The sequence below is a fragment of the Dendrobates tinctorius genome, unplaced genomic scaffold (genome assembly GCF_039654945.1).
Source record: "Dendrobates tinctorius isolate UK_male_01 unplaced genomic scaffold, ASM3965494v1 ptg000007l, whole genome shotgun sequence".
Taxonomy (NCBI): Eukaryota; Metazoa; Chordata; class Amphibia; order Anura; family Dendrobatidae; genus Dendrobates; species Dendrobates tinctorius.
Window position 1 is genome coordinate 61626282 of NW_027361675.1, and position 19181 is coordinate 61645462.

The 19181-nt window shown below is 40.0% G+C and overlaps 1 protein-coding gene across 2 annotated transcripts in view; it reads left to right on the forward strand.

The window, feature by feature from the left end:
• Positions 1–18640, forward strand: part of GALNT17 (polypeptide N-acetylgalactosaminyltransferase 17) — a 785890-nt gene extending 767250 nt beyond the window's left edge. The window contains exons 10-11 of one of the 2 annotated variants that reach the window (XM_073575045.1): positions 1100–1267; positions 15803–18640. In XM_073575045.1, the coding sequence (XP_073431146.1) occupies positions 1100–1267; positions 15803–15931 (297 nt within the window). In that variant the 3' untranslated portion in view covers positions 15932–18640. The remainder of the gene's footprint in view (positions 1–1099; positions 1268–15802) is intronic. The other variant, XM_073575053.1, reaches the window with a different exon arrangement.
• The last annotated feature ends 541 nt before the right edge of the window (positions 18641–19181 follow it).

The window sequence follows — 19181 nt, forward strand, 5'->3', positions numbered from 1 at the left end:
ATGTCCTGGCTCTGTTTATTAAGATAATTAACAGGTTACAGCTGTTACCAGTTTTTCGGCATTTTTTGCTACTATAGAAAATAATGAAACCTGCAACACAAGAGTGAGAATTCATAACAATGCTCGTTTGTAGTCACTAGTCTGTGTAAACATGGCGGCAATCAGCCAACGAGCTGTATCCAAATCATTCTTCAGCTAGTAGCATGTGACCCAATAGTTAATCACTGTTAGGAGCACGTGTTCCCATGTAAAACTGTATGGGGACCAAATGATCATAAAAATAATTTACTGACCGATCATGATCCACATATATATTTGCACTGTCCTGTGATAAGACCTATAAAGACATGGCAGTCAAATTGCTATATCATTGGTTGTCTTTCAATATGGATGGAAATCTGCCTTTATAAAATAACCACTTCTTGCATTCTATATCTTACAGGAAAAACTTATAGCTATAGTTAATTGCTACTTCACACTACAAATTGGTCTTCAGTGCGTAGTGTGCATTGGACCCCACATATATTGGGAGCCCCACATAGCAGATGACAAATACTATTGTCACATTGAAAGAAATGTAAAATCAGTGTGCTGGCATTGCCGTCTGACATTGGAGGCTGGCTGGGGTGATAGTGTTCCGTAGTGACCATTGCAGCAAGCGGCTGTGAAATGATGTTTCAACTATCGAATGTACTTGAAAATCGACGAGTAGTCTAGGAGGGTCATCTATGCTATCAAGCATAGGAACTGGAAGTGGTAGAGAGGTAAATTGCCGCGAGTCCTCGCTGACTCTAGATAATAATATGACATTCACAGAGAAGTAGAAGCTTTGTGAACATAAACGAGTATAAATAGGCCTACACAGGAGGTGGATGTTCACTAATCTCCTTTACTGTCTTATAATGAAGTTTGATTAATCTAAATTTTGTTTTGTGTAATAAAATGTATTTGGTGTTCTAAAATTGTTAATAAATGTAAAAATATATTAGGAAGTAATTTAATTGAGGTGCCCCAAGATTTTTACTTCCTAGGGGCCTGCACAGGGTTTAATCCAGTACTGATAGTAAAGCTAATTCCTATTTCTGATATGTGTTCACAGCTTGGGAGATATACAAAAGAAGGCTACCTCCATCTGGGTGCTCTAGGGAGCACAATCCTCTTGCCTGACACCCGCTGCTTAGTGGATAACAAAAAAAATAAATTTCCTCAACTTATGGATTGTGATAAAGTGAAAAGCACACTTCATAAACGCTGGAGTTTTATACAGGTAACTATGAGTTACTATTGGTCAATTAAGAGACATCTTGGAATTTGTGTTTAAAAAGGAACTGTACTTACAAGAAACTCTGCATAAATTAAAAGTACCGTATATACTCATGTATAAGCCGACCAGTGTATAAGCCGACCCCCTAATTTTGCCTAAACAACTGGGAAACCTTATTGACTCACGTATAAGCCTAGGGTGGAAAATGCAGCAGCTACTGGTAAATTTCAAAAATAAAAATAGATACCAGTAAAAGTAAAATTAATTGAGACCTCAGTAGGTTAAATGTTTTTGAATATCCATATTGAATCAGGAGCCACATATAATGCTCCATACAGTTCATGATGGGCCCCATAAGATGCTTCATACAAAATACGCCCATATAATGCACAAAGGTTAATAATGGCCCCATAAGATGCTCCATAGAATATGCCCCATATGCTGCTCCATAAAGGTTATGGCCCCATAAGATGTTCCATAGAATAATATGCCCCATATGCTGCCCCATAAAGGTTATGGCCCCATAAGATGCTCCATAGAAAATACACCCCATATAATGCTTCATAAAGGTTAATAATGGCCCCATAAGATGCTCCATAGAATAATATGCCCCATATGCTGCTCCATAAAGATTATTGCCCCATAAGATGCTCCATAGAATATGCCCCATAAGATGCTCCATAGAATATGCCCCCACAAGATGCCCCATAGATTATGCCCCCATAAGATGCTCCATAGATTGTGCCCCCATAAGATGCTCCATAGATTATGCCCCCATATGATGCTTCATAGATTATTTCCTCATAAGATGCTCCATAGATTATGCCCCCATAAGATGCGCCACAGAATATGCCCCCATAATATGCTCCATAGATTATGCCCCTATAAGATGCTCCATACATTATGCCCCCATAAGATGCTCCATAGAATAGGCCCCCATAAGATGCTCCATAGAATAGCCCCCAATAAGATGCCCCATAGAGTAGGCCCCCATAAGATGCTCCATAGATTATGCCTCTATAAGATGCTCCATACATTATGTCCCCATAAGATTCTCCATAGAATATGCCCCCATAAGATGCTCCATAGAATAGGCCCCCATAAGATGCCCCATAGAATATTCCCCCATAAGATGCCCCATAGAATAGGCCCCCATAAAATGCCCCATAGAATAGGCCCCCATAAGATGCCCCAAAGAATATGCCCCATAAGATGCTCCAGAAAATAGGCTCCCATAAGATGCTCCATAGAATAGGCCCCCATAAGATGCTCCAGAGAATAGGCCCCCATAAGATGCCCCATAGAATAGGCCCCCATAAGATGTTCCATAGAATATGCCCCCATAAGCTGCTTCATAGAATCGGCCCCCATAAGATGCCCCATAACATACTCCATAGAATATGCCCTCATAAGATGCCCCATAAAATATGCCCCATATGCTGCCCCCATAAGATGCTCCATAAAATAATCCCCATATGACGCTGCTGCAAATATAAAAAAATGACATACTCACCTCTCCGTAGCTGGGGGCCAGGTGCCGGTGTCGCTGCTGGCACCTGAGATATTCATCTGTCTCCTTTCCCATGCTGCTTGCAGCTGTCTGCCACGTTGTCTGTTAGTGACGCTCAAGCAGCAGAGGGCATGGCGTGCACTAACAACGTCACCGCGCCCTCTGACCTGAACATCACTGTCAGAGGATGCAGCAGGCAGTGGCGAACAGCATGGGAACGGGGACAGGTGAATATAGCATATACTCACCCCACCCTGGCACATCTCTGCAGCCTCGTTCTCCCACGGTCTTTGGCGCCTGCCTTCAGCGGTCACATGATGTCGCTCATTAAAGACATGAATATGCGCACATTCATGTCTTTAATGAGCGGTACCACATGACCTCTGAAGGCAGGCCCCTGAGACCGTGTGACAAGCAGGCGGGCTGCAGAGACGCGCCGGGGGGTCAGTATGTTCTGACACCCCCGCTCCTCCTCCCTTGCCGACCCCCTGGCGTATATGACTCGCGTATAAGAAGGGGACTTTCTGAGCTGAAAATCTTGGCTTATACGCGAGTATATATGGTACTGGTGATTATAAAAAAATTGTAATGTGTCTTATCAGAGAAATCAGCTTCCTTCCCCAGTTATCAGACACTTCTTCACCTTCACCTACCACCTGAACTCACCATTCACTGTGAGAAAGCAACTCAAGTCCATCTTGCTCAGATGAGACAGACTGCATGTATCATGTGACACAGCCCATTATACTCTATGGAGGGGAGGAAGAGTGAGCAGCAGGGAAGGGAACAGACATAGACAAAAAACATTCTGCAGAGCTCTGTAACAAGTGTTTACCTCAGATCACTGGTTGATTCAGATCAACACAACTTAGATTTTCTGCCTAATGTACCAGTGTTGATGCAGCTTGTGTCTGTGAGCTAAAAAGTGAAAGAAAGCAGGCATCTCTTTCCATGTGATGTGCTGTTTATTGTAGAAATCACTGCAGATCATCTCCTACCACCAGGATACAGAGGCTAAAAGTGATGGAAATGTAGGATACAAGGTATATGGCCAGAATTTATGTTATTCCTCATGTAAACACTCAGGACACCTTATTCTTAATAGTTTATTGAAAGTACAGTTACCCTATAATGAAATATTAGTTATTTATTTGATTTAACAAACAGTTTTTCACATTTTAAGCCTTGAATGCAAATGTTTTCCATAATATTTAATTTACGCATACGTTGTGTTGCTTTTCAGACACTTTTAATGTTGTACTAATCACCAGTTATCAATTGTATCAATAGAAAAATGAATATTGTGAACAGTGGCAGAAATCAAGCATATCATTGTATTATAATTGTCAAAAATGTGGTTTAACATATGAAGAACTCCCATAAAAGGTATACTTTATTAGTAGTAATTAAAAGTAGAAAGATCAATAATTATTCCCAATCACAGACACAAAATTCTGGCAAAACTAATTCAGATGGTCACAGTAAAAAATCACATACACAACTAGGATAAGGCTATGTATGCAAGTATATATTGGGAGTAGTAGTGATTAAGAGTAAGAAGCTAAGTTATAAAAGCAGTGTATCAATTAGCTCTTCCTCAAAAACCTCTATATGTCACCATACCTGACCAAGGAGATTGACAGTCTACACAGAACACTGGAAAAAGACAGAAAAAAACATCCACCAAATCATGGAAAATTATTGACTATCCCTTGCTGTTGTAGTTTCAACCCAAATGTACTCTACATAGGATACAGAAATATGCTCAAAGAAAATCTGCAATTAGAACAAGCAAACATATGGTGCCATAGCTGTTCAATGATAGTTAACCGAAGGTTAGGTGCCTACATAATCCACAATAATCAACAGACATAAATAGGGTACTTGTCACATATCGGGAAAAGTTTATGTGCAAATAACAGTTAACAAGGGTGTCCTTCAAAATACAAATACGTCCCATATAGCCAACGTCGGACTGGGGTGGCAAGGGCCAACCAGTAACATTGATTCAGGGGGCCACCGATCAGCTTCATACAAGTATTATATTCCCCTATTTTACATGTTGAAATCTGCTTCTATATAATAATACACTGGGTAGTACACTGCTCAAAAAAAATAAAGGGAACACTAAGATACCACATCGTAGATTTCACTGAATGAAATATCGCAGCTGCAAATCTTTATTCATTACATAGTGGCATGTGTTGAGAACAAGAAAACATAAAAATGATCAATGTAAATCAAAATTAATATACCATGGAGGTCTAGATTCGGAAGGATACCAAAATTAAAGTGGAAAATCAAATTACAGGCTGATCCAACTTCAGTGGAAATGCCTCAATACAAGGAAATGATGCTCAGTAGTGTGTGTGGCCTCCACGTGCCTGTTTGAGCTCCCTACAACACCTGGGCATGCTCCTGATGTGTCGGCAGATGTTGTCATGGGGGATCTCCTCCCAGACCTGGACTAAAGCATCTGCTAACTCCTGGACAGGCTGTGGTGCAACATGACATTGGTGGATGGAACAAGACATGATGACCCAGATGTGCTCAATCAGATTCAGGCCTGGAGAACGGGCCGGCCAGTCCGTAGCTTTAATGCCTTCATCTTGCAGTAACTGCTGACACACTCCAGCCACATGAGGTCTGGCATTGTCCTGCATTAGGAGGAACCCAGGGCCAACTGCACCAGCATATGGTCTCACAAGGGGTATGAGGATCTCATCTCTGTAACTAATGGCAGTCAGGCTACCTCTGGTGAGTACATGGAGGGCTGTTCAGCCTTCCAAAGAAATGCCACCCCACACCATTACTGACCCACTGCCAAACTGTTCATGCTGAAGGATGTTGCAAGCAGCAGATTGCTAGCCACGGCATCTCCAGACTCTGTCACATCTGTCACATGTGCTCAGTGTGAACCTGCTTTCATCTGTAAAGAGCACAGGGTGCCAGTGGCGAATTTGCCAATCCTGGTGTTCTGTGGCAAATGCCAAGCATCCTGCATGGTGTTGGGCTGTGAGTACAACCCCATCTGTGGACGTCAGGCACTCACACCATCCTCATGGAGTCAGTTTCTAACCATTTGTGCAGACACATGCACATTTGTGGCCTGCTGGAGTTCATTTTGCAGGGCTCTGGCAGTGCTCCTCCTGTTCCTCCTTGCACAAAGGCTGAAGCAGTGGTCCTGCTGCTGGGTTTTTGCCCTCCTACGGCCCCCTCCATGTCTTCTGGTGTACTGGCCTGTCTCCTGGTAGCACCTCCAGCCTCTGGACATTACGCTGACAGACACAGCAAACTTTCTTGCCACAGCTCTCATTGATGTGCCATCCTGGATGAGCTGCACTACCTGAGCTACTTGTGTGGGTTGTAGACTCCGTCTCATGCTACCACAAGTATGAAAGCACAACCAACATTCAAAAGTGACCAAAACATCAACCAGAAAGCATTGGTACTGAGATGTGGTTTGTGGTCCCCACCTGCAGAACCACTCCTTTATTGAGTGTGTCTTGTTAATTGCCAATAATTTCCATCTGTTGCCTATTCCATTTGCACAACAGCATGTGAAATTGTCAATCAGTGTTGCTTCCTAAGCAGACAGTTTGATTTCACTGAAGCTGGATTAACTTGGAGTTAGATTCTGTTGTTTAAGTGTTCCCTTTTTTTTGTGCAGTGTATATTTAATGACCGATGAGATACTGCCTTTCTCTGCACATAATGAATCAAATGTTTTAAGCCAACATCTGCAAATGTTGGGGGTAAGAGATTTACTCACGTTCTCCTATGGGTCAGTCCAAGCCTGCATATATGTACCAATCCAATGCTGGCTTTGACAGATTTCCTCATGGATATTGGTTCATCAGGAGGTTTGAAAGGTAGTTGATCACGAGAAGCTCCAGGGAAATTATGGATGTAATTCATAGATGTTAGCGCTATTATTTAATTCCCTGAAGCTTCTTGTCAAAGATGTGCCAAGGAGTATGTGAAAGAAAGGTAGTAAGAAATAAAGAAGGAAGGATGGAAGGAAATGAAGGAAGGAAAGGAAAGAAGGAAAGAAAAAAAGAAAGTGAGGAAGGAAAGTAAAGCAAGAAGAAAGGAAGAAAAGAAGCAAGGAAAGAAAGAAAAAAATGAACAAAACAAAGGAAAGAAAGAAGTTAGGGAAGGAAAGAAGTAAAGGAAGAAAGAAATAAAGGAAGGGAAGGAAGGAAAGAAAGAAGGAAAAAATAAAGAAGGGAAGGGGAAGGAAAGATAGAAAAGAAGGAAGGGAAGGAAGGAAGGAAATGAAGAAAGTAAGGAAAGACAGAAAGAAAGACAGAAAGAAAGTGTAAGGTTTCCAGACGTTCCATGGAGCCTGTTTTGCCCTCGTCCAAGATGGAGTCAGATACTTCACCTTGTCCTTGAACTTCCTGTCAGTCCTGTTATTTAGTCCGGGTCACGAAAGACTCCTTGCCTGAGTATTTTGTTGCTGGTGGCTTCTGAGCTTCCTCCTGACTTGCTTCTGGAGTTCCTTCTGCTGCTCGTCTACTTTGTGCTCTGCCTCATCATTTCCAGCTGCCTTCAGTCTCCTGTGCTGTTTCCTGATCCTTGCTTTGCTTACCTACTAACCAGAATTCTGGTTACCTACTAACCAGAGTGGAGTTACACATCTCTGGAACTGCTGTGGTCCGTAAGACTTTTTGATACTATTATTTTCTCAACATTAACTCATGGACTGTGTCTGTGCGGCTGCGGTGCTGGACTTAAGTGGAACTTTATCAGCCCTAAAGGAAGTACACTGGAAAACCTTCTCCTTGTGGTTCACGGTCTTCATATTACTGGACTTTCATGAAAGGTCTCAGCTTCCATGTTTGCGTATTTCTGGACTAGCAAATATAAGTGCAGATCGTACTCTTACTGCATATAATTTCTGGACTTGCTTGCATTAGCGATCATGCTACACTAGCATAGCTGCTGAACATATCTGCTTTGTGCTGTTTACACTTTGCTGTAATTTCAGTAATTCCTCTGTTAGTTTATGTTTACTTTTGCTTTGTTAATACAGTTTGTTTGTCTCAACTTTGGTCTCAGATTCATTTATCCCATGCAATCAAATTCCATAGTACTTTCATATATATATTACAGAAAGAAAGAAAGGAAGGAAGGAAGGAAGGAAGATAGGAATTAAATGAAAGGAAAAGAACAATGTAAAGAACGAAGTAGGTAAGAAAGAAAGAAAGAAAGAAAGAAAGGAATTAAATGAAAGGAAAGGAACAATGTAAAGAAAGAAGTAGGTAAGAAAGAAAGAAACTAAATGAAAGGAAAGGAACAATGTAAAGAAAGAAGTAGGTAAGAAAGAAAGAAATTAAATGAAAGGAAAGGAACAATGTAAAGAAAGAAGTAGGTAAGAAAGAAGGAAAGAATGAAGAGAAGCAAGTAAAGTAAGGAGAAAAAAAGCAGATAAGGAAAGAAAAAAGTAGAAAGGAAGGAAAGGAAGAAGGAAGGGAAAGAAGGAAGGAAGGAAGGAAAGAAAGATGGTAAGGAAGGAAATAAAGAAAGGAAGGGATGGAAAGGAAAGAGAGAAAGAAAATAAAAAGTGGAAATAAAGGCAGGAAAGGAACTAAAGGAAGGAAGTAGAAGGAAGGAAAGAAAAAAGTTAAGGAAGGAAGAGACAGGAGGAAGGAAAGAAAGAAAGGAATCAAGGAAAATAAGGAAGGAAATGAATGAAAGAAAGATAGAAAGAGAGAAAGAAAGAAAAAGAAAGAATCAAGGATGGAAAGAAAAAAGAATTAAGGGAAAAGAGGATGTGAAAAAGATGGGAAGGAGGAAAAATGAAAGGAAGGAATGAAGTAAGGAAGAAAAGAAAGAATGTTAGGGAAGGAAAGAAGGAAGTAATTGAAGGAAGTAAAGTAAAGAAAGAAGGAAGGGAATGGAGGAAGGAAGGAAGGTAAGAAAAGAAAGAAGGGAAGGAATGGAACACAAAAAGGAGGGAATGGAGGGAAAGAAAGAGGAATAGAAGAAAAGAAAGAGAAAAGAAAGAATGATGTAAGAAAAGGAAAGAAAGTTCAGGAAGAGAAAGAAAGTTCAGGAAGAGTTGTCGCGAAGTGACTAGCCCTGTGTGACATGATCCAACAATCGGTCGGTCACTAAACACTTGTCACGAAGTGACTGGCCCTGTGTGACATGACCCAACAATCGGTCAGTCACTAAACAGTAAAGCAAACAAGGAAACACTGGGGACACAATTACAGCGGTGGGTCCTGCGATAAGGAACGGGGAAATGGACACCTCCTGCACTTTCCTGAAGATGTGCCCTGCTCCTACTAGCATCCCTATACAGGTTCTTTGAACCTGTCACCGAGCTCGATACCTTAGCCCTCACTTGCCCTGCACCTATCCCTAAGTAGTGAATTGGCAAGTGAAGACACTGGTCCCACCGCTGCACTAATACAACACAAGGTAAGGATAGACAGACAACAAAGGAACAGGGTAACAAAAACCACACTTAGCTTTCTCTGCTGCAAAGCACCGCAGAGTAAGGCACCAGATAACAGCATTCAATTCAAGCACCACTGCACCAGCGACATCCTATCTTCAGCACAGTTGGTATCCAAAAGGACCCGTATAACCAACAGTCAGCTGATGCATCAGGTGACCTTTTAAAGGAAGGTGGGAGTGGTCACCACCTGCATCAGCAAACTCACCAGCAATTACACCAGCAGCAACTGAGGGGAAAAACAGACATTAACCCCCGATGGCCAGGAAGGAAAAAAGTTTATATGTGAGAATCCAGATCTGACACAGATCCAAAAATGGATTGTGACAAGGGGAGGAAGGAAACAGAGAAAGAAAAAGGAAAGAAGAAAGAAATAAAGAAAGAAAAGGGAAATAATGAAATAAGGATAGAAGGAATTAAAAAAGCAAGAAAAGAAGGAAGTAAAGAAAGAAAATGAAGGAAAGTGAGGAAGTTGAAAAGGCAGGAAAGAGGGAAGTAAATGAAACAAAAGAAGGATATAAGGGAAAGAGAGAAAGAAGGAAAAAAAACTTAAAGAAGGAAGTAAGGAAGGAAGGGAAATAAAGAGAGGGAAAGAAAGAATGAAAGGAAGAGAGAAAGAAAGAAATAGAAAGAAAGTGAAGGAAAGAAAAAAAGAAGGAATCAAGGAAGGTAAGGAAGAATAGAAGAAAGGAAAAGTAAGGAAAGAAGGAAAGGAAAGGAATGAATGAGGGAAAGGAAGGAAGTAAAGGAAAGAAATATAGAAGTGAAGAAAGGAAAGAAAGAAGGTAAGAAAGGAAAGAAAGTAAGTGAAGGAAAGAAATGATGGAAAGGAAAGAAACATAAGAAGTAAGGGAAAGAAGGAAGAAAAAAGATATTAAGGAAGGAAAGTAAGAAATTAAGTAAAGAAGGGACAGTAGGAAGGAAGAAAACAAAGAAAGAAAGGGAAAGAAGGAAGGAAAGAAAGGAAGAAAGGAAGGAAGCAAAAGAAGGATGTAAAGAGACAAGTTGGGCCTTGTTGGTGTGGACCTCCAACTCTACACCTGGATCCTTAACTACCTCACGAACCGACCTCAGTTTGTAAAGGTTCGGGACAGTGTGTCAGACACAGTGATCTGCAATACAGGGGCACCTCAAGGTACAGTTTTTGCCCCTTTTCTCTTTACACTGTACACTGCGGATTTTAGGTGCAACTCATCTAGCTGCTACTTGCAGAAGTATTCTGATGACTCTGCAATAGTAGGCCTCATCACAGGAGGAGATGAAAGAGAGTACAGAGATTCTAACCAAGCTTTTGTGGAGTGGTGTCAGAGGAACCACCTTAGGATTAATTCCGGGAAGACCAAGGAATTGGTGGTGGACTTTCGCAAGGGCAAAAATCCACCAGTAGTGGTGAACATTCAGGGAAATGACATTGAGATAGTCGACACCTATAAGTACCTTGGTGTGATCCTCAATAATAAGCTTGATTGGGCCCATCACTTGGATGCAGTGTACAGGAAGGGCCAAAGCAGGCTTTATCTGCTCAGAAGGCTGAGAGCCTTTGGAGTTAGAGGGGCACTCCTTGCATCCTTCGTCAACTCTGTTGTGGCATCAGTCATCTTCTTTGGTGTGGCGTGCTGGGGTAGTGGCATATCAACCAGGGACAGGAATAGGCTGGACAAACTGATTAGAAGGGCCAGCTCTGTCCTGGGATGCCCCGTTGACCCAGTTCAGGAAGTAGGCGACAGGAGGATACTGGCCAAGGTGAGCTACATGGTGCAGAATGATTCCCATCCCATGCATGAGACCGTGACAAAGATGTGCAGTACTGTCAGTGACCGGCTACTTCATCCTAAATGTGAGAGGGAGCGCTATCGAAAGTCCTTCCTTCCTGCTGCAGTTAGGCTGTATAACCAGCACTGTCCAAAACGGAGAACGACCCAAACAGAGAACTGATAGATCCAAAGTTGTGAGAGTCCGGTTACAGTTTTTTTTTTTTTTTTCTTCGTATATGTACCTACCTACTGTCAATGTAATGCCTTTATGCATCTGTATCTGTACTTGTTCCTGCCTTGCTGCTGTAATGCTCTGAATTTCCCCATGGTGGGACGATTAAAGGATTATCTTATCTTATCTTAAAGAAAGAAAAAAAAGTTAAGGGAATAAGGAAGGAAGAAAAGAAAGGAAAATAAGAAAGGAAAGAAAGAAATGAAGAAAAAAGAAAGGAAGGAAGGGCAAAATTAAAGAAGGAAGAAGGAAGGAAAGTAAAGAAAGAAAGAAGAAATTAACAGAAGAAAGGAAGGATGCAGAGAAAGAAGGAAATTAAGGAAGGAAGGGAAAAAAGGATTGAAAGAAAGAAGTTGAGGAAAGAAGAAAGCAAGGAAGGAAGGAAAGAAAAAAGGAAATGAAACAAAAAGATGGAAAGAAAGAAATGAAAGAAAGAGAGAGAGAAGGGAATGAAAGAAAGAAAAGAAGTAGAGGAACAGAAAGAAAGGGAGAAGCGAAAGAAAAAAAGAAAGAAAGCAGTAAAGAAAGAAAGAAAGATAGAGAAAGAATCTGGCATACCTCTCTGACAAGGGGCATGGAATCACTCTATTGTAAATTTTAAATTTCTAGGAGAATTAGCAGTGGAATAACAGAATGCAGAGGTTTAGGAAAAGTGACTGAAGAATGTTTTGTTTTTAAATCATACAAATATTTGCTGTATTAAGACAGGGAAATCACAGAAACTTACTTTGTTAATTGTCACATTTGATAATAATATGCTTATTATAAATCAAATTATCAAACAAGAAAATAGTACCAGTAGAATAATACAATACAGTAACTGGCAAGGGCAGAGTATAACAATAGGATGTACTGTAAATAGGGCAACTCTCACCATCAGTTGCCACCAAATCTTCCTACTCATGATATTAACATAGATTTGCTGCAGAAATATCTACCAATGTGAATCTGTTCTGTAGAACTGAATAAGGTTATTTAAGATCGCATTCCGGCGGGTCGGGTGACCGGGGTCACTGAAAAGTCAGCTGACCCGCAGGTACAGGAGGACTTGTACTTTACCCCAGGGGGGTGGCTTTGCCACCCCATGGCTACGATCACTTTGATTTGCTGTTGAAAGTGAAACAGCCTATCACAGCAATTGTAATATTTCACCAATTAAACTTTGTGAAATATTACAATCTGGCCATGCCCGATACTGCAATATCATCGGCCATGGCTGGAGACTATTTTCTGCTGCCTCCACCGATAGATGGCAGCGATCTGCCGCCACCATCAGCATTTCCTCCCCTCTTTCCTGTCCTCCACTCTCCTCTTCTGCCCTCTGCTCCCCCCTTCTGTCCTCCGCTCCCCCTCCATCCGATTCCACCCCTCCCCCTGGTACCTCCCATTGTCGCTCCTGGTGTCCCTCCATCTCGAGGCCTTCCCCCATGGGCACCGCCATATTCTTCCTGTAAAAAAATGGCGGACGCATGCGCAGTGTGCCCGCCGGGATCTGCCAGCCCTCACCCGGCAGATTCCATTCATTTATTCCAGGTACATTTTGATCACTGTGATGGACCCTATCACAGTGATCAAAATAAAAAAATATATAGTAAATAAACCCCCCTTTTATCACCCCCTTAGATAGGGAAAAATAATAAAATAAAAAGAAGTATTTATTTTCATTTTTCCAGTAGGGTTAGGGTTAGAATTTGGGCTAGAGTTGGAGTTAGGGTTATGGTTAGGATTATGGTTAGGGTTAGGATTAGGGTTGGAATTAGGATTAGGATTGGAATTAGGGTTAGGGTTGGAATTATGGTTGAGGTTGGAATTAGGGTTGGAATTAGAGTTAGGGTTGGAGTTAGGGTTAGGGGTGTGTTGGGGTTAGGGTTGGGATTAGGGTTAGGCTTGTGGTTAGGGTAATGGTTAGGGTTGGGATTAGGGTTGGGGTGTGTTGGAGTTAGGGTTGTGGTTAGGGTTATGGTTAGGGTTGGGATTAGGGTTAAGGGTGTGTTGAGGTTAGGGTTGGAGTTAGAATTGAGGGGTTTCCACTGTTAGGCACATCAGGGGCTCTCCAAACGTGACATGGTGCCACCATTGATTCCAGCCAATTTTGCATTCAAAAAGTCAAACGGTGCTCCCTCCCTTCCGAGCCCCGAAGTGTGCCGAAACAGTGGTTTATCCCAACATATGTGGCATCAGCATATTCAGGACAAATTGCTCAACAACTTTGGGCGTCTAATTTCTCCTGTTACCATTGGTAAAATAAAAATTGGGGGCTAAAAATCATTTTTGTGGAAAAAAAAGATTTTTTTATTTTCACTGCTCTGAGTTGTAAACTTCAGTGAAGCACTTGGGGGTTAAAAGTGCTCACCACACATCTAGATAAGCTCCTTGGGGGGTCTAGTTTCCAAAATAGGGTCACTTGGGGGGTTTCTACTGTTTAGGCACATCAGGGGCTCTGCAAACGCAACATAACTCCTGCAGACCATTCTATCAAAGTCTACATTCCAAACCGGCACTACGCAGTACAAATTGCTCAACAACTTTGGGGGTCTAATTTCTCCTGTTACCATTGGTAAAATGAAAATTGGGGGCTAAAAATCATTTTTGTGGGAAAAAAATGATGTTTTATTTTCACGGCTCTGCGTTATAAACGTCTGTGAATCAACTAGGCATTCAAAGTGTTCACCACACATCTAGATAAGCTACTTTGGGGTTTAGTTTCCAAAATGGTGTCACTTGTGGGGGTTTCTACTTTTTAGGCACATCAAGGGCTCTGCAAACGCAGCATGACGCCTGCAGATGATTCCATCAAAGTCTGCATTCCAAACCGGCACCACTTCCCTTTCAAGCCCTGACATGTGCCGAAACAGTGGTACCTCCCCACATTTGGGGTAATAAGGTACTCAGGAAAAATTGGACATCAACTTTTGGGGTCCGATTTTTCCTGTTACCCTTGTGAAAATAAAAATTTGTGGGCTAAAAAATCATTTTTGGGCAAAAAAAAAAAGATTTTTTTATTCTCATGGCTCTGCGCTATAAACTTTAGTGAAACAATTGGGGGTTCAAAGTTCTCACAACACATCTAGATAGATTCCTTTGAGGGTATAGTTTCCAAAATGAGGTCACTTGTGGGGGAGTTCCAATGTTTAGGCACACAGGGGCTCTCCATACGTGACATGGTGTCTGCTGATGATTGGAGCTAATTTTCCATTCAAAAAGTCAAATGGCACTACTTCCCTTCCGAGCCCTGCCGTGCGCCCAAACAGTAGATTATGACCACATATGAGGTATTGGTGTACTCAGGAGAAATTGCCCAACAAATTTTAGGATCCATTTTATCCTATGGCCCATGTGAAAATGAAAAAATTTATGCTAAAAGAAAATTTTTGTGAAATAAAAGTACTTTTTCATTTTTACGAATCAATTTGTTAAGCACCTGGGGGTTCAAAGTGCTCGCTGCGCATCTAGTTAAGTTCCTTGGGGGGTCTTGTTTCCAAAATGGTCTATCTTATGGAGGAGCTCCAATGTTTAGGCACACAGGGGCTCTCCAAACACGACATGGTTTCTACTAATGATTGGAGCTAATTTTCCATTCGTAAAGTCAAATGGCACTCCTTCCCTTCCAAGCCCTGCCGTGCGCCCATACAGTGGTTTATGACCACATATGAGGTATCGGTGTTATCAGGAGAAATTGCCCAACAAATTTTACGATCCATTTTATCCTGTTGCCCATGTAGAAAAATTGATGTTAAATGAATATTTTTGTTGGAAAAATTAAAATGTCCATTTTTTCCTTCCACGTTGCTTTAGTTCCTGTGAAGCACCTGAAGGGTTAATAATCTTCTTGAATGTAGTTTTAAGTAGCGTGAGGGGTGCAGTTTTCCGAATGGTGTAACTTTTTGGTATTTTCTGCCATATAGACCCCTCAAAGTGACTTCAAATGTGAGGTGGTCCCTAAAAAAATGGTTTTGTAAATTTTTTTGCAAAAATGAGAAATCGCTGGTCAACTTTTAACCCTTATAACTTACTAACAAAAAAAACTTTGTTTCCAAAATTGTGCTAATGTAAAGTAGACATGTGGGAAATGTTATTTATTAACTATTTTGTGTCACATAACTCTCTGGTTTAACAGAATAAAAATTCAAATTTTGAAAATTGCGAAAATTTAAAATTTTTTGCCAAATTTCCAATTTTTCCACAAATAAATGCAAAAATTATCAACCTAAATTTACCACTAACATGAAGCCCAATATGTCACAAAAAAACAATTTCAGAATCGCTCATAAACGGACACTGGTCAGAATTGCAAAAAATGGCCAGGTCATTAAGGTCAAAATAGGCTAGGTCATGAAGGGGTTAAAGTCTTCCCATTTGTTAAGCCCAAGATCACTTTTTAACCACAGCAGTCATAACATGGAGAAAATTAAATAATGGAAACCAATTGGTTCTTTTCAAGATTTCTAACACACTACTCTTTTTATAATTGATTGCACAGTGACATATACATTAAGCAAAGTATTTATCTTTTGCAATTGATTCATTAGATTAAAGTTGCTTTAATGTTTTTTATACCACTTGTTTCTTTCAGAATGGAGCAATAATGAATAAAGGTACAGGACGCTGTCTAGAAGTTGAAAATAGAGGCAATGCAGGAATTGATTTGATTCTTCGGAGCTGTACAGGACAAAGGTGGACTATTAAGAACTTCATCAAATAAAATAAATACAGAGTGATCTGTTGTCTGGAGATATTATAGACTAAATCTCTTGAAGAGATATCTCTTCAGAATCAACTCTAGGAGTAATTCCATATCTACTGTGGAGTGGATCAGAAGTTTCTTCTTTAGAATTTTCTTTAACAGCATCCATTGAATTTATTCTTTGGGATTAAAATGATCCAGTACCAAAATTATCCATTTTGCATGCTTGATTGTTAGTTTAAAGCTGAAAGCTCTGTGACTTAACATTTATTAAATTCCCTGATTATATCAGCACAAAGAAAAGCGATACAGAAAACACAGATTGTCTTTTATGCATCATTCTTTAAATTTTCCTTTTTTTTGCTCTTTTGATAACACAGATCTTAGTGATTGATGCCCAAACCTGTGACTCTGGAGCCACATGTAACTCTTGGGCTCCATGCATGTGTATCCCCAGCTGTTTGCAAATCAATATACCATTATGTAAAAGTATTGCTAGAACTTGGTGCCAGAGCTAGAACCACAATGTTGGCAGCACAGAACAAGTAATAGCCATATTGCTGGTCATGCAACTGAGAGGATTTATGAAATTAGTAGTAGTGAAGTATGTTTCCCATGTGAGTTTGAGGGAAAAAAAAAGATTTCTGCATTAGTATAAGAGAATAATAATACATGTTTGTATTAGGCCAAGTGACTAGTGTGCTCAACTTTTTTAAAAGAGGTTTCTGGAATTTTAATATTGATGACTGTGTTTTGGCCATTCCACTGCAAGCACTCTCCCATTCATTGAAAAGGCAAGAGCTTGATTTACCAATTCCTGACCACTACAGAATGTTCAGCACGCATTCAAATAAATAGACGAAGGCTTGATATTCCATTTATGACCATTACACAATGGCAGGAACTGTGCCACTACCTATTCAATTAGCAATTAGTTAATGCTGGAAGTTGAATCCCCACTAGGTTGAAATTATTGACCTATCCTAAGCAACAGTCATCAATGTCAAGGTCTCAAAAATCACTGGGATGATAGTACAGCACGCTGATGCTACTGTTCAAATGGTTGGTATCTTTTTTACAGCATTGTAGCTCTTCATCCTATTAAATCAGATTGATTAGATAATTTGTAGTGTATTCTAGAAGCAAATGCAGTAAGATCATAAGAAATCTATTTCATTACATGGATAACTTTTCAAAGCTTTGTAGACCCTCATACACATTGCAGTTTTGGAGGTACCGGTTGACCAGCTCCCAACTCTACCATGACATGTGATTTCAGGGAAGATAAGGATTAGACAGTTTGCATTCACCCAACACTTTTGTTTTGTAGACACACAGACCAAATGAGTCTTGAAGAAGTTTACTGTTCTTTTCCCATAGAACTCTTGACCAAGTGTTTGTGTGTATATCAGAGTCAGGAGAGAAGAATAACAGGTCAGCCAACAGTTTTCTAAGCTGTATAAACATCTTAAAGTTTAGTATGTATAAAAACCGATATAAAGGGCAACCACTTCTTTAACTTTACTACACAATAAGTGCCCTTTCTCTTATTTACAGATGCCTCTTTGAATATATATGATTAAAGTTTTTCCTGTTGGAAAGTGACTAATGACCAACACAATTTTGGAGACCCCTACATTAATTCATACACCATTATCATTGTTAACATATTGGCAAAATGGGTTTACCTTAATGCAAGGTTTACCTAAAACTATTATTTTGGAATATGGAAGATTAGTTTATAATATAAAAAATAAAACAGGCACCAAATCCTAAAAGTGAGAATGTGACGTATTTTTGGTTTATAAATCCCATTTAGCTGAGTGTCTGCAGTCTGTGGTAACAAAATGACTGAAATCTACACACAAGTTTGACAAATGTGCACACTTCAGAGGCAGGCATTGCATATATTTGTGCCATTCTCCCTTCTTAAATAAACTGTATAATCTGTGTTTATCTTAAAACACAATGTTACTAGAGATGAGCGGATCAACCGGCAGAGAATCAAGCTGGAGTCAAATTTCCTGATATTTATGATTTCTCATGAATTCAAACATGATATTTGATTTGTGGTTTACAAAATAAATTCTTGCCTGGCACCATCTGCCACACTGCTGAAGCATTAGAGAGTGGGCTAACGTTGCCTTACAATGCTGTGTGATCTTCTACATAAGGTCCTGCAGCCAACATCTAGCAGATTATCATAAATTTTTTGGAGAAAATTCGGCCAAACCGATGAACTCAAATTTTAAATGATCCATTAATCTCTAAATGTAACCAAAGGTGTTACAAATAGAAATAGGGACTTAGTTTATTTAAATGTGGCTCATAGCAACGGTGATACATGAAGCAGTGCTATTACGCAATTCTATAAAATGTCACATTTCGAAGCTGACGGTAAATTATTAAAGACAACAGAGCAGGTACACAAGTAGTCACCTAACGTGTGTTCATTGCAGTTACTAAGCCTTTAGCATCATACTGTATGGGTGCCAAATGTTCACTGGATAAAATTACATCTAAATACAAACATTGCACATTTGAGCTTCAAATTGTAAATGAAGAAGAATACATTATTGATTTGAAGATCTGGTATTGTCTAATATGCAAATTTGCTAAGCATGTTTTTATTTGTTTTATAAACATGTCATGCGTAAATGTGTTGATTTCAATGGAACTGGAACAATAAAAAAACACAGCTCACAAATAAATAAAAACATGAAAAGACTTGCTTGATATCTTAAAAATATGGTACATGATGTGTATGAATCCAGCGCTGCTGTAGACGATGAGTAGTTTCACCCTCTGAAGCAAGTGCAAGTCGTTTTATTTACGTGTTTCTGGTTCGAACCGAACCCTTTTCTCAAAATATACTAGAGTTCTGTAGTCTATTTTCAAGCAAGGGTTTTTTTTAGTTTTTCTTTGATGCAGTCATAGAGACATACAGTGGGATCCATCACCTAAAGGTATTGCACCATTACAGTTATATCACTAAATGACTCTGTAAAACAATAGACTGCAATAAATGAGACATTCATTGGTTCAGAATCCATGCTGCCCAAGGTACAATCACACATAAAAGTGAAGCATGAATGTGGTTTATTGTGTCAATGCACGTCAATGAAGAAAACAATAGACGGTGAATTTATTACATTATATTCACATGGTAGGAAGTCCTTAGATTGATAGCACTAGCAAAATTTATGTACATGATATACAGCTCTGCACTGTATACAATGGCTAAAGATTGCTATCCTTTTGCCATAAG